This window comes from Dromiciops gliroides, chromosome 3 (assembly GCF_019393635.1).
Source record: "Dromiciops gliroides isolate mDroGli1 chromosome 3, mDroGli1.pri, whole genome shotgun sequence".
In the NCBI taxonomy this organism is placed as follows: domain Eukaryota; kingdom Metazoa; phylum Chordata; class Mammalia; order Microbiotheria; family Microbiotheriidae; genus Dromiciops; species Dromiciops gliroides.
Window position 1 is genome coordinate 62250427 of NC_057863.1, and position 16808 is coordinate 62267234.

General features: G+C 38.9%; 1 protein-coding gene across 1 annotated transcript in view; it reads left to right on the plus strand.

Moving 5' to 3' along the window:
* The window catches only part of DOCK10 (dedicator of cytokinesis 10), a 274169-nt gene extending 265363 nt beyond the window's left edge, over nucleotides 1–8806 (plus strand). The window contains exons 56-59 of the mRNA XM_043993341.1: nucleotides 954–1054; nucleotides 1273–1411; nucleotides 4160–4222; nucleotides 7781–8806. Of these exons, the coding sequence (XP_043849276.1) occupies nucleotides 954–1054; nucleotides 1273–1411; nucleotides 4160–4222; nucleotides 7781–7897 (420 nt within the window). The 3' untranslated portion in view covers nucleotides 7898–8806. The remainder of the gene's footprint in view (nucleotides 1–953; nucleotides 1055–1272; nucleotides 1412–4159; nucleotides 4223–7780) is intronic.
* Nucleotides 8807–16808: the final 8002 nt, after the last annotated feature.

The following is a 16808-nucleotide window of genomic DNA, read 5'->3' on the forward strand; positions in this document are numbered from 1 at the left end:
TGCCAACATTCTTCCAGTCTCCTATGTTTATAGCCTCAGTATTATCTCTCCTTCATCCCACATATCCAGCCACCTGCCAAATCTCATCATTTATCCATCCATAACATCTCTCATATATGACAACTTCCCTCTATTTGTACAGCCACCACCCTGGATCACGCTTTCATAACCTCTTGCCTAGACTTTTGCTATGGTCTTCTAATTGATCTCCTTATTTCTGGTCTCTCCTCACTTCAGTCTGTCTTCCACAGCTGCTAGCAAAGTGGTTTTCCTTGAGGGCAGATCTGACCATGCCCTATGCAATGAACTCCAGTAGCTCCTTATTACCACCAATATAAAATATATGTTTTCCCTTTAGCTCTTAAAGTCCTTCAAAAACAGTATACAATCATCCTCTATAGGCTTATACATTACGTCCCTTCCCACACACTACAAGCCATGCAAACTGACCTTCTCTGATCCTCATAGATGGTCTCTGGCTCCGCTCCTCGTGCTTTTGCTTTGGCTTTCCGTACTCTCTCCTCTTCTTGTAGAAGCCTTCTCTTACTTCAAGATACGGCTCAAGACCCGTTCAGCAGGAAGCCTTTAGTGATCTCCTCAATTGCTAGTAGCCTCTCCCCCTTCCATCTAGTTCTTCTACCTATTCTCTTTACATTTATTCAGTACAGACTTAAATATGGATTTGTCTCATCCATTAGAGTGTCAACTCTTTAGAAGAGATATTACATTCATTATTATTTGCATTCATTGTAGTTGTATATCCAGCATGGAGAGAGTTAATAAATGCTTGTCAATTAACAGATTGATCAAGCTCTCCTAGCTGGAGGGGTCAGGTGAAACTTCTCAGAGAAGGTAGGACATGAAAGATTGTAGTTTGGCAATGGAACAAAAATTACCTTAATAAATGTTTGTTGATTGATTGATTGATTGACCTCAGTCATTCTTCCCCATAGGTAAATGCAGGACCTATGGCTTATGCCAGAGCTTTTCTTGAAGAAACAAATGCAAAGAAATACCCTGACAACCAAGTAAAGCTTTTGAAGGAAATTTTCAGGTGCATTTTTTATTACTTGAATCTTTTTTTTCCTTTGAGGGAGGGATGGGAAAGAAGGCCAATAAAATGTAACTTAAAGAATGTTGTGAGCATATGAGGGAAGGCCAGACAAAAGCTCTAACAGAAGGGCCGCTCATGTTCAGTGATAGCACAAGATGCTTTCATCCATCAGCACATTTTTTAGACCATGTTTAATCTGCTTCCTTCTGTCACCAAAGGCAATTTGCAGATGCATGTGGGCATGCCCTTGATGTTAATGAGCGCCTCATTAAAGAGGACCAGCTGGAATATCAGGAAGAAATGAAGTCTCATTACAAGGACATGCTCAGTGAACTCTCCACAATCATGAATGAGCAGGTGAGTGGGTTTGCTTTTATTCCTTATAAATCCCAGGTCCAAAAGCTTCCCAGAGGGGTGACTGGTCTGGTTAACTTTAAACCTGGTGTAAGAAGCAGACACAGAAGAGATCACCTGGCCACTAAATAATTCAATCTATCCCTAAGTTAACTATCAGATGTACACTCCATTTCTTTCCTCCCCCAGGTAGAGCACCCACTACCTCAAAATAGCACTCTGAATAGGAAAGAGTGATGGAAAAGGGCAATACTGTCACTCCCTGACCAAGCCACAGAAGTGATAGCTTCCCAGAGCACATCTAATCATATTCCTGCCTCTCTTTGCTGCTACCACCCTCTTCATCCTAATATACCTGGCTTCTCCACATTAGGAAAAATGGAGGATGAAATCCCAAGCCTGGTGCAGCTTGAGCCAAGGTGTCAAACAGGGACCCACAACAATCCTTTGTGAAATGTGAACCAGATTAAAATGTAATGGGGAGATATTTTTTAAAATACATAAAAATACAATAAAACAAAGACATTTTAATGTCATTTTCTAAGTTGATGTGGCACCCCCAGGAATCCTTATCTACAGTTTAGTGGCTCCCATTTCTATGCAAGTTGGACACTACTGATCTAGTAGATGAAATAAAGAACACTAGTATTTACACCTCGAGTGCTACTAACCTAATTATGCCTCTACAGAAGCCAACCACTCAGCAAGAAAATTTCTGCTGGATCACAATCAAATTCAGTCTCTGAATTTGTTTTCTATCTATAATATCCATAATCTAAGACCCTGGATTGCAGAGTGAACTGCCTTCTTTCATAATTTTGTCCCTTGTAACTACAAGGTGTTTAATAAAAGCATGTCTCCACACAAACTCACACTTGAGAGCAGGATTTGCATCTTATTTCATCTCTGTGTCACCAGCCTGGTCCAATACATTGTACTAAATGGTAGTGTATTCAATTATCTTCTCTCAACCATGTAGGCTTCCAGAGAATGGGTAATCAGAACTGGATCTAGCTTTTTGGTCTGATCTGTATGTAGCAAGGGGCCATGCACACAGCAATGCATCCCCGAGATTTCAGTCCTCTACCACTGGTTCCCCCTCTGTAACCATAATGGAGGAGACTTCTTGGCCAGTGTATCACAGCTATAATCTCTAAGCCTGTGTTGGCTCCCCTCAAGAGAGTAAAGCAACTACTACATCAGGAGCAGCATTCAAGTAAACAAATTGCAGCTGAGAAGCAATACTAAGGTAAAATGGATTTTATAGTCTGCATTCCAAAGAAACGGGGTGCTTTCCTTCTGGCAGAGTATGACTTAGCAAATGTCATCGGATAATTCCCCACCCAGGCCCTTAACTGTACCTTTAAGGATAAGCATAAGCAAGGGTTTGAGGGAGGAGTTGACAAGGGTACAGGTTTTGGAGATAATTTGCTGCTAATCTTGCCTCTGGTGGTGCAGCTGTAGCCACTTGTCTTAGCTTGGATTTTGTGAGAACTCCCCTGGCTGCTAATGTTGGGAAATCTGGTATTGAAAGAGAATTCAAAGGCTTGGGGAGACTGCCTTGTAAAAGTCACCAAGTCTGATGGAATTCACACCTTATATCAAGTTTCAGTGTTTCAATACAGGGTATTATTATCTTCAAAAGGTATGCTCCCAGATCTTAAGAGCATTCACATTGTGATAAGTTTCATAACTGTACAATCAGTGACTGCTCTAGCAGGTGTGATCTATCCTTTTGATACAGTGAGACTTAGAAAAATGACAAAGTTCTGGCACAAAGAAACTGATATGGTGTAGACTGGGCCAAGGACTGCCAGAGGAAAAATGCTAAAAATGAGAGGGGCACAGCTTTCATCAAGGCTGTCTCATCCAGTGTTCTTAGAGGCATGAGGAGAACTTTCATGCTTGTCCGGTACAATGAATTGAAGAAAGTAATCTAAGTCCCTCCTAACTAAAAATGGAAAGAGTAGATATAGATCATATCAAATACTTGACCATACTTAGCATCTTGGACTACTGACCTTCAAGAAATTCCTATTCTTTTTTTTTCCAGGCCAGGTCATGTTTATAGAGGAATCAAGAAAAACTCTTAGAAAAAGGGACTCATTTATCGTGATCCGTTTTTCACACAACAGAACTGATGATTTATTGGTTTGGGGAAAATAAAAGTTACCATGAGTTCAAGGAAGCAGATCCATTTAGACCATCTAAATTAAATGCTATTTTGTAGAACCATAAATTTGTTTCAGTATTTATTTTTAAGTTATTTCTATCATTTGTACTTAAACCCAGGAGAGGAGAGGAGAGGAAAGAAGGAGAGGAGAGGAGAGGAGAGGAGAGGAGAGGAGAGGAGAGGAGAGGAGAGGAGAGGAGAGGAGAGGAGAGGAGAGGAGAGGAGAGGAGAGGAGAGGAGAGGAGAGGAGAGGAGAGGAGAGGAGAGGAGAGGAGAGGAGAGGAGAGGAGAGGAGAGGAGAGGAAAGAAGGAGAGGAAAGGAAATTCACTCTTGAATGAAGGATGAATATTATTTTTAGATAGTGTTTCCCAGAAATATATGACAAAGCATAAAATCAGGAATGGAAAACAGAAAAATAAAAGACCCAGTGTATGTTTCACTTCTTTTGTGGGTAAGAGAAATGATCCTAACAGTTGGCCAAGGTGAAGAAAGCAATGACGCTGTTTTCAATCCTCTGTGTAGCCTTTGAAAATGACTTAGAGCACAAATACTTTTTCTTTTTTTTCTTTCCTGACAGCTCTGTCATGGTCCGTGTTTATACAGCTTCTGTTCTTCTATGTCTAACATTTCCCTCAATACTGTAAGCAAAAGTGGTATGTTTTTTCTTTTCTTATGTCTATATGTCTTTTGTTGTCATTTCCATTCCTGTCTCTTGCTAAGTCTTCCCTTTTTCCTGGAATGTTTTGCCTCCTCTGAAGGCTCATTGGTGATTAGTATAAATGATAAATAAGCCTCATTAGCCCATTACAGCTCCACTTAGTAATCTCTGAAGTTGTTTAGGAGGGAAAAAATCCCATTTGTCACAAATTCTAGTACTGTCATATACAACCACAAGAGGATTTTTACCTTTCTTAGCCCTATACCTCTTCAGTCTGTGATGTGGGTCAAATTATTCAATTGGTATATAACATTCTTTTACACAGTAGAGTTTGCCTTTCTCAGTGTCATTATTGCTGTTACTGCTAAAACCAATAATCCCTTCCTGATTAATCTCATTCCATTTTTTCATAGGGTTACTGTGCTGGTAGATCAGAGGACTTCTGTAGACATAGTACAACTAAATATTAGCAAGGCATTTGGCAATTTTTCTGGCATCCTTGTGGACAAGACAGGAGAAAGTGAGATAGACAATCATGGTCAGATTAATTGGTGGAATCACTGGATGTTAAGAGTAAATTTCAATGGCTGGTGTTACACTGGTGGGGAAGGGGGGTCCTGCAGCCAAGTGTTACATGGTTCCATCATTCATCCAAAAATTTAATAGTGATTTGAATAAGGACACAGATGCATATTTATCAAATTTCCCATCATCTATGAAGCTATGGGGTATCTTAGATGAAAGAATCTGCTCCAAAATGACATCAAAAGGCTATAACAATGGGCCAAACGAAAGAGGATGACATTTCACGGAGATAAATGTAAACTTTTACACCTAGTTTAGTTTAATTTAGTCTTTTTAAATCATAAACATTCAACATGGGGAAGATAGAAGTACATGTTAAAAAAAGGCCTGGAAATTTGAATCAATGGCAACTGAGTATGAGTTAACATTGTAATATGGATATCAGGAAATCTAATTTGATCATGGACTGCCTTAATAGAACTGTAGTGTCCCAAACAAGGGAGGTTCTCTGTGCTTATTCCTTGTCAGGCCATAACTGGACTACTACAGTTCCAACTACTGTATTTTAAGAGTAACAGTGATGAGCCAAACTACATCCAGGATGGTAAGGAAACTGGAAACCATGTCATCTGATGAGCTGAAAGAACCAGGGATATCTCACCTAGAAAGAGAATATTGTTTCATTATAGATCTCTAAATAACTGAAAGTCTAATATTTAGGAAACATATTAGACTCATCATATATGGCCCCAAATGGCAGAATTATGATAAATAGATAAAAGTGAGAGGAGGAATTTTTTATTATAAGGAAAATTTCTTTATGCTTAGAACAATCCAGAAATGGAATGAGTTCAATCATTAGAAAGTGAGTTCCACATCACTGAAGGAGTTCAAACAAAAGTTAAATGGCCTCTTGTCAGGGGTGCTATAAAGAAGATTGACACATATGGTAGAAGTTGAACTAGATGCTCTCTAAGGTCTCTTCCAAGTCTGAGTACAAGACACTATAAATACATTTGCAGATAGGACTGAATCTCTGGTGCTTCCAAGAAAAAAAAAAACAAAAGAAAATCCTTCTGTGGTAGATTCCAAGGTCGAATATCCTGTTTCTTGAATCTGGGTTTCATTTTCCTTTAGAAAGATGTTATCAATTAAGGACAGAGACAAATGCCATATCCCACTGCTACCTGAGAACAGATGAGGAATTCTAAGGTCAAAACTAGTAAACGAAAATCAAGGCCTTTATCTGCCTTTGGTTGACCTCAGAAAAATCACTTAACCTCTTTAAAGCTCATCTTCATCTTAGAAAATGAGAAGGCTGGAGTAAATGACTGATAATGCCTCTTAGAGGACTAACATCCATGATTCTATATGTTAAATGTGATACTCTAATTTATCCATTTAGGTGTATTTTTTTGTTTTATTAGGTTTTTTTGTGGGACAATGAGGGTTAAGTGACTTGCCCAGGGTCACACAGCTAGTAAGTATCAAGTGTCTGAGGTTGGATTTGAACTCAGGTCCTCCTAAATCCAAGGCCAATTCTCTATCCACTGCACCACCTAGCTGCCCCTCATTTTGGTGTATTTTAAACTAAAGATAACAGTGGTCATTGGTATGTATCTGAGGCTGGAGAAGGGAATAAATCAATTCTTTCCCTTTCTGATTCATCACATGGGGTATTTAGTATTACCTGTATTTCTGCCATTGTTTTCAGGCAAAACTTTTAGTAAATCATAGGCCTTGATTCTTTTGATCATACAGTTTTGTGCTTCCTTTAGATGCAAAGACCCACATATGCTATTATACATAAAACGAAAATGTATCTATAAAATATGGAGATAGATTGGATATAAGATTATGCATTTGGAGCTAGAAAAGATCTAGAAGTCTTCTACTCCAAGGATTTCAGGTTACAGAGATGAAAACTGAGGCTGAGAGATGTGAAATAGTTTGCCCTTGGTCTCACATCCAGTAAATGGCAAAACCAGAACCTGAACTGAGGTCCCTCAGACTCTGGGTCCAATGGGCATTCCACTATATTGTCAAGTTGCTTCTCAAGTGGTCAGTCTGGGTTTCCCTTGAAGTCCCTTTGGTCCCAACCTGAAAAGTAAATGAAATTCAAAGAATATGCATTTATATTTCCATTTTGAAAATAAAAAACACATACCACCATCATTCCATATTCCATCACCCACTCTAGCAGCTTCATGATAGCTAAAGAGTGCTGGGATCTAACCTTTAATGACACAACTGTAATAAAGGGACTGGGAAGGGAGGATGATATTTTCAGCAATGGAAGGAAATTCAAGATAGTCTTCCTAATATGCTCTTCAGTAAGAAAACACATTTGTGTTATTTTTATAAACTGACTTGGCTAGATCCAATTCATATCTGGCCCATTAAAAAAAAAAAACATTCAATTACATTTCAAACTTTTAGAAGGTAAAGCCCAGGAGAGGAAAAGGTTGGCTAATATTTTTCCAGAAGCATTGACAATTAATTGAAATTTCAGCTGTATCTTTTTTTTGGTTTTTTTGCGCGGGGCAATGGGGGTTAAGTGACTTGCCCAGGGTCACACAGCTAGTAAGTGTTAAGTGTCTGAGGCCGGATTTGAACTCAGGTACTCCTGAATCCAGGGCTGGTGCTTTAACCACTGTGCCATCTAGCTGCCTCTGTACCTCTTTTTACCACAGAGAACTGGGATAAATGAAATGTAAACTCTCATGGCAGTTTAAAATTACAGAAAATCAAATTCAGGTAATCTGAATGATGCTAATAATATTTGGTTGTATCCTTGATTGAAGGACCTGCTGGTTACAAAATTCCCTCTTCAAATTGTGTTCTTATTAACCAGAATTTGTACTTAGATTCCATATCCACAGAGTTGCCTTTCATAAGATGCCATAAAGAGTTCTTTGTTAAGCATGTTTTAAAACCTCAGTGATGTAAACTTCTCATTTTTAAATATACACAAGATATTAACCATGATTTTCTGACTTGATGTTTCTCTTAAAGATTACGTGCAAGGAGGACCCACCAAAGCAAGGAGTGGAGCGAACTTATACTCGTGTCATTAATAGAACAAGCAACCCCTCACATACAACCTTGGCTTCACCCAATACCGATGTCTGATGCCAGCTGCAACCTTGGTCAGACCTCTACCTCTAGAGGATTTAGGCATCTTTGAGCCGACCCTGAGGGCTACATTGAAACTGGCGAGGGGAAAATGGTTTTAATTTATTCTAAGTCTTCATGGTGTTAATATATTATTTTTTACATTGCTAGCTTGAGAATTTTGCCAACTCCAGTATTTGCACATTTCCTATGGTTTTGTTTTGTTTGTTTTGTTTTTTTGTTCTTGAACAATGTTTACGAAGCCCCGCTGGATATGTGCTATAAATTTCCAATAGATGTGTAGCTCAGCAGCAAACAGGGAGTTTGCTGTGAGAATAGATCTAATACCAAGTCTTAGTATACATATTTTAAAGGTCAGTGTGGGTGTTTTGTAACATTGAAGCATATTTCATTTGTAAATAGAAGATGTGTAAAATATGTCATTTTTACAAAATTGAACAAAAGAGCCTTTTTAGTTCATACTTATGACAGTACTAAAATTCTATAGATAACCTTTGAGATACCAATATATTAAAATACCTGCGTATGTGTACAAAAGTGTTGATAAAGTCTAATCTTTGGAGCTTGTTGAATTATTTTATTGTAACATATGCTTTTAGAAGCAACGAGATATGAAATGACTGTGGTATATTTTTTTTTGTTTTGTTAATAGAAATAAAAATACACATACTTTTCATTTTGTTCGCTCTTCAGGTTGGGGCCAAAAGAGCTTTATTAGAAGCTCAGGGAAAATAACTTAGCTGCCCCCTACCCATTGCTAACCCCTCGAACTTGTGGAGGCAAACACACAGAATCATATCTCAGCTTCAGAATTCCTCCAGAGGTCAACTAGCGTGTCTTCCTGGCAGCAGTCAATCAAGAAATGTTTATTAAATATCTGTAATGCTATAGGCATTGTGCTAAGTACAGAGGAGAAAGAGAGAAGGAAGGAAGGGAGGGAGAGAGGGAGGGAGGGAGGGAGGGAGGGAAGGAGGGAGGGATGAAGGAAGGGAGGGAGGGAGGAAGGGAGGGAGGGAGGAAGGGAGAGAGGAAGGAAGGAAGGGAGGGAGGGAAGGAGGGAGGGAAGAAGGAAGGGAGAAAGGGAGGGATGAAGGAAGGGAGGGAGGAAGGAAGGGAGGGAGGGAGAGAGGGAGGGAGGGGAGGAAGAACAAAGGAAGGAAGGATGGAAAGGAGGGAGGGAGGGAAGAAGAAAAGGAGGAAGGAAGGAAGGAAGGAAGGAAGGAAGGAAGGAAGGAAGGAAGGAAGGAAGGAAGGAAGGAAGGAAGGAAGGAAGGAAGGAAGGAAGGAAGGAAGGAAGGGAGGGAGGGAAGGAAAGAGTACCTGCTCTCTTGGAGTTTACTCACAGCACATGTGAGTAAATACAAAATAAATGAAGTAATTTTGAGGGGGGCTAGTAGTTGGATTGGGGGGTGACATGGATCAGGTAGGGCCTCATGGAGGAGGTAGCAAGGTAAAAGGCATCTACCCCTGGAAGGGCCCTGAAAGGCCATCTAAGTCCAGACTAGTTTATACTAGTCAACTCAGAGATATCTTGCTGCCCACAAAGTAGATCTAACTCCTTGTCACAGGACCTCTAGCACCATCCAAGGAAATACTTCTTAAAGTGTGGTTGACAGTGTTAAAGGACTCATATAGGTCTTGTCCAAAATGTATCACACAGCGTGTGTGTTGGGGGTGGAAAGGTGAAGACTGATTTTCATATATTATACAATGCCAATTTGAGTCTACATTAAAAGTGGTGGGGGGGGTAGAGAAAGGGGTACAAAATTCTTTAACATGTCAAGTTAACATATTCTGGTTACTTCCCCAAACCAAGCTCCATAAGATGATCTTTTGCAGTGACAAAGGGAATTGGAAAAGTATGTGATTACAGTTAATTGTTCCAATTTTTTTTGCCCCTTTTTTAATCCTTCCCCATTATTTAACCCAGCCCAGCTTTTATGCCTCCCCGTTGCTAATGCCCTGGGGATGTTAGCCCAGAAAAATTATTTATAGGCATAAGGATAAACCAAGATTGCTCTGATTTTGAATTTATAGCTTTACTCTTTTCTAATCACATATTTATCTTTCTCCAAGAAATACAAAGGATTTTGATAGAATTAATGAAGCCTCAAATCCTATTTATGAGGAATAATGAAAGATATTCATAGGCAGAAAAACTGAAAGTCCATGCAATGGCCTAATTCTAAATATCACCTGATTAAATTATCCCAGAGAGTCCCTTAGCTAGGACTAAACTCTAAATAGGGTTCTTAGACCACAGAACCTGGCTATGTTTATTCATTCATTCATCTCTCCAGGCACCTTCCCTTTTTCCCATATGCTGCCAGGTTTCTGAACTCCAATTATCTAGATAGTAAATTGTAATGTTTATCTTCACTTTGGTAACCTTGATCTTAGTAATAAAAGCCTATTGACTACATACACAATTTCCCTGTCACAACATTTACATACTTTGAGTAGTTTATTTTCCTGTTCATTTGGGAAATGACATAAGGACGGTCAGACCAAGCATATTTCTAGTAGGGTTTTTAGATCTTGAAAGAGGCAGTGTGGCAGCTAACGTCTCTCTGTGTGTACAGAGACACTCAATCATGTTCAGCTGAGGAGAGTAATTATTTTCAAAGTGTTAGTCTCCAATCCCCAAATGTTTTGCTGCAGAAGGATTTCGCAGCATTTGCAGGTTGATGAATTATCATTTCATTATATTATTCACATGCTTGAGGGATTGGACACAGGAATGAAATCTGAGTGATTCCCATGAGGTTCTGGGAAATGAAAACACATTTTCTTTTTTAAAAAATTATAAAATTCTGTAGCAAATGTGATGCAAGGATGTGAAAATATACTAAATGGGAATATCTAAAAGTTTAGCAAATAGGGTGATAGAATGAAAAAAAGGAGTTGGCAGGAATTCAAGAGAACTGGGTTCTAGTCCTAGCTCAAGTAAGTTGTATTGCCTTGGGCAAAATCCTTCAACCCCAGAGGCCTCAGTTTCCTCATCTTTAAAATGAGGGGGTATGGGTTGAGTCATCTTTTTTTTTTTTTTTTAGTGAGGCAATTGGGGTCAAGTGACTTGCCCAGGGTCACACAGCTAGTAAGTGTTAAGTGTCTGAGGCCGAATTTGAACTCAGGTACTCCAAGATTCCAGGGCCAGTGCTCTATCCACTGCACCACATAGCTGCCCCATTAAGTCATCTTTAAGGTTACTTTCAGCTTTAATATGCTATGAGTCTGTCAAACTATTGTCTACTAGGATTCCCATATTCTCCCTTCTCCAACATAGGTCACTAACAAATTTTAGTTAATAATTCTTCTAAATATCTAGGTAATTGCAAAATGACAGAATCTTAGAGTTAGAAGGGACCTAAAAGAGAATCCCTTCTTCAACATACCTGCTTATCCAGCCTTCTCCCTAAAGACTTCCAGCATTGGGGAACCACCACAGGATGGGGCAGCCCATTGCATTTGTGGATGGCCCCAATTGCTAGAAAGTTGTTCCTTCCTTACATTTGTCTTTTTGCCATTTCTCCCTGCTCTTGTTTCTGAATAAATCAAATCATTCTTTCATGCCAGCCCTTCAAGTACTTGAAGACAACTATCAAATCCTACCCCTCTACCCTCCCCCTGGTCTTACTTTTCCCAGCCTATTTCCACTTGCTTCAACTGATCCTTCTATGGTATGAACTCAAGTCCTTTCCCTGTCCTAATTGCTGTCCTTTGGCCACACTCTAGCTTATCAACGCCTTTCCAAAACTGTGGCTGCCCGAATGAAACACAATATGCCCAATGTGGTCTGACTGGGGAAGAGACATCAGAAGTCTCCCCTGCTTATTCCTAGGTGCAATGCATCTTAACAGAGACTAAGATTTCATTACACTTTAATGTCATTGTATGACACTTCCTACTGAGTTTGTAATCCACTAAAACCCCAAGATCTTTTTCAAACTGCTATCTAAGCACCTCCTCCATCTTGTACTTCATGAAGTTGAAGATGAATTTTGAACCCATGTAAGATTTTATATTTACTCCTGTTAAATTTCAGCTCATTCTATTTGGAGCCCTGTCCTAGCCTGCCAAGATCTTTTTTGAAAGCTGTCATTCAGTGTGTTCCTGGTATTGTATCTTTGATTATGTGAAGCCTATAACTAAATTATGACCGTGGAAGGATTTACCTTATTTGTAAAAACAGTCAGTTTAATGATCATGCCATTTATGCCTTTATCCAAGTCATAGATAAAAATGTGAAACAGCACAGGGCCACAGACACTCCACTCCAGATCCCATTCCAAGATGGCAGCCAACTGTTACTGATTATTCTTTAGGGGTAGACATTTAACAAGCTCTGAGTTCATCTAATTATACTATCATCTGGCCCCAATGGTTCCTTCTTTGTCCACAAGGATAGCATGAAGGATTTTATGAGACACTTTGCAAAAGTCTTGAAAAACTTTGTCTATATCATTCTCCTTATCTGTAAGTCTAGTGACAAAAAAAATAGAAAATGAAATTAGTCTAACATGATGAGTTCTTGATCAAGTCAGGATGATTGTTTGTGATTCCTGCTTCCCTCTCTAGAAATTCATTAATAATCCTTTTAAAAACATATTCTAGAATTTTTGTCAAGAATAAAAAAGTTAAACTCATTGTACTAGGGTTTTCAGATTCCATTCGGTTTCTTTTAAAAATTGACATAATATTTGTCCTTCCCCAATCCCCTGCTACCTCTCCCAATTCACAGCCTTTAAAAGGTCATTGAGAGTGGTTCAGTGGGCACATTTGCCAAGTTCTTCACTATCTGAGGATGTGATATATAAGGGCCAGATAACTTGAACTCAAGGGCACCTAAGGATTTTCTTACTATCCCCATACTTACATGGAATAATAAATCCCTATTAGCTATTTCTGTTGTCCTTTCTAATTCAAATATTATTCTCATTGGCAGAGAACAGAAATGAAAATTAAGCAGAAATGTTTTCTCTCTTGTCTGTCCCATCCATAAAGAGAGACTATGCCTATTCTGGTTCTTCTCTCTTCCCCATAGCATTTAAAAACAAACCTTTTCTGCAATATTCTCTTTCCTCAGCAGCCTGAAGATATTCTAAATTTTAGCACTCCTGACACTCATGATTCTGTTTTCAGCCTTGGCTACCCCCTCCTGCTTCCATCTTCTGTATGTTTTTTTAATCTAAGTTGATTTGTAAATTCTCTATATGTTCACATTCACTTCTTTAGATAAACTTGCTCCCTCTCTCTCAACACCTCAGGAACATTCTTCTTCTTTCCCATCCCACCTCAATCTCTGGGAAGAGTGGGCTCAAATTTAGCAACTTCTATATTACATTAGTCCCAACCAATTCATATCCAATTAAGGCAATGCTGCCAGATTAGTCCTTGTCTCAGCTTGAGCTGGCTCTCCAAGGTCACTCTCAAAAATCATTTCTCATTCCTTGGAACATCAGTGATAAACTGGCAGAATAACCGAACACGAACTGACTCCTGGATTTGAAAAGTCTCTTTCTCTCAACCATTTAAAAATCATAAGTTCAAAGCCTCCAGACTAATCTCCTTCACCTAGAACAAAAGAACAAATATCAATTATAGGCAAAGAACCAAGACCTGTTTCCATGGGGACACATAGCCTTGGAGAGGAGCAGGTCCAAGGCCTCTCCCCTTACAATATTGTTTCTTATTAGAAACCATGAGGAAAGAGGTCAAGCCACCAAGGTCTAGCCAAAGGAGGAAATGGCTGAAGTTCTGGTCTCTCCTGTTTGATTGTGAGTTTCTCAAAGGGAGGAAGGGTCTTTTGGCTTTTTTTGTATCCCCAGTGCTTAACAGGGCACCTGTCATACAATAGATGCTTAATAAATGCTTATCGATTGCTTAAGTCGTTTTTGAATGACTCTGCTCCCAAAGAGCCTCCTTGGTCCCTACATGTTTAGCTGACCAGAGCCAATTGCAAAAAGACTCCACATGCTGTGGAGTATCTCCCCAAAGTAGTTCCATTTAATAATAATAATAACAACAATTAGTACTTCTATAGCACTTTAAAGTTTGCAAAGCGCTTCACAAATATTATCTTATTTGATCCTCACCACAACATTGAAAGGTAAGTAGTATTATCATCCCATCCTACAGATGGGGAAACTGAAACAGACAAGGGTTTAAGTGCTTTGTCTAGGATCACACATCTAACAAATGCCTGAGGCAGGATTTTAACTCAGGGCTTCCCGTTTGCTAACTCCTCTACTCCATCCACTGCACCATCTGGCTGCCTCCGTTGTTTCCCTGTCATCACAGTGATCCCCAGAAGCAGGATCCTAGACTCTTCAAGGTGGGGAGACATTAGCAGAAGTGCTCTGCTTGTGGGCCAGTCCCTGTTATACTAGTAAGCTAAAGATCTAAAAGGCATAGCGTATAGACATCCCTGGAAAACATGGCTGGTCCTTGAGGATCAATAGCCTGAATTTTCCCTCCACGTGTGTATCCGGGCCATATTCCCTATATTTATGCCCTTCTGTAAGTGTTCCTTTAAAGTGTCCTTCTTCCCACTGATTGACTGTTTTGGGACAAAGTGCCCCAGGTTGATGAGGGATATCATTCTGTTGCCACTTTTCTTACTACACCAAATGCCTTTGCTCTGAACTGTGTCATCTAACTGATTGGTATAGTGAACACATGGGTGGGAGCACCTGCGCTTTGATTTTTTTTAGTAAATTCAGACTTACGATGTAATTTTAGCATAGGTTCACTTTTCTGGGGGAAGAGCTTAGAGGAGTGGAGTATTCCAGCACTAGAACAATATAACATGACTGACAAAAAATGAAAAACCACTGATGGGATTATGCAACAGCATTCTAATTTCCACTCTGTTCTCCTGGTATTAGCATTCCAGAGATGGCTGTAATTAGAGATAATTGCTCTCACCCCTTCACCTCCAATAGAACTGAATGAAATGCCCAACTCCAGTAAAAATCACTTTATCTTCTCATTTCTCTCATCTGTGTTAGAGAATAAAATGACTGCTTCTGTTTCTATTTAGTCATGGAACTGACAAGACACTGAAATTTTATGCTCCTCCAGTTCCGAATGAAAAAAAAAGAATTATGGAAAATAAGCATCCAGTGAGAAAACTTCAGTCAGCCATACTTGACAAGCAGCACCACTTCTACCCTCAGTACTATGGTGACCTAATGGTGTGGCCATGCAAGGGAAGAAGAGTTAGAAACCTCAGAAGAAATGGGGACCTCCTAGAGCCCCTACTCCTCTCTCGAAGTCATACTTACAGGCATTATACAGTGCAGAAATTTCATAATCTTGCCCCAGTTAGTGAAAAAAAAATCAGAAGAGAAATATGATTGAAAATGATTTACCCTGGGGCAGCTAGGTGGCACAGTGGATAGAGCACCAGTCCTGGAGTCAGGAAGACTTGAATTCAAATCCAGCCTCAGACACTTACATTTCCTAGCTGTGTGACCCTGGGCAAGTCACTTAACCCTCATTGCCTCCCCCCCCAAAAAAAGAAATAAAAAATAAAATTATTTACCCTAAGGAGTAACATGAACATCAAAGTACCATTTTTCTACAAATTCCTTGAAAACTGAATGCTGTCATGGATAGAGTGTTGTACTTGAAAGTCAGGAAAATGTGAATTCAAATTTCTCCTTAAACATTACTAGTTTTGTGAATCTGAGCAGGTGATTGAACCTTGTAGTCTCAGTTTCCTTATCTTCCAAATGAATGTAACAGCACCTACCTCATAGAACTTTTATAAGGATCAAATGAGCTAATATATGTCAAAGTGCTTTGAAAACTTTAAAGGCATTCAGAGAGATAGATACACACACACATGTAAAACTATATATATATATATATATATATAAAACTAATTATATATTATGTGATAGTTTCATATAATTATTAAATAAAACATATTAACTATAATATAGAAGATATATGATAGCTATCCCATAGACTATATGTTAATGATTACATAGAACATATGTTAGCTACCCTACATGTATGTAGAAGAATATGTGTATATTAATTCATATGTATAACATTATTTATTGACTACTATATCAAAGTATTTGGGAAGCTAGGAATGCAAAGAAGAAAAATTACAGTTCTTGCCCTCAGAGAGTTTATAATCTAATAAAAAAAGGATATGGAAGGATATGACAGTTGCAGTGAAAGTAGAGAAAAGAGATTGGATGCTAGAATAGGGTTCTTAAGCAAAGGTTTGTGAATTTTTTATATATGCATATATATGTATATAGAGGGAATATATTTCATTATGTTTTTCTTTGTAATCCTATATATTTCATTTTATGCATTTAAAAACATCTCAAGAAGAAGTCCATAAGCTTTATCTTATCAAACTGCCCAAGGAATCCATGAGATTTTTTTTAAGTTTAAGAACCCCTTTGCTAGAGATATTGCAGAGGTAGAAATGATGAGATTTTGCAACTAATTAAATGTGTGGATTTGAGGAGGATTGAATCACTTTCAATTCTTCCCAAGCTTATAAGCCTGAGTGCCTGCAAGGAAAATGATAACATTAAGAGTTATATCAGGAGGCAAAGAAGTTTATGAGGAAAGCTGAGTTCACTTTTCAATACATTGAATTTTAATTGCTGATGGGTCACCCAAGTGTTGTTGTTATTGTCTGACTCAGTTTTCTTGGCAAAGATACCAAAAAGGTTTGCTATTTCATTCTCCAGCTCATTTTATAGATGAGGAAACTCTGGCAAATAGACTTGCCCAGGGTCACACAGCTAGTGTCTGAAGGCAGATTTGAACTCACGAAGTTGAGTTTTCCTGACTCCTTGCCTGGTACTCTATCCACTTCACCACTGCCCCACAATGGGAACACCCAAGAAGAAGTTAGATATTTAGAAATATGGGG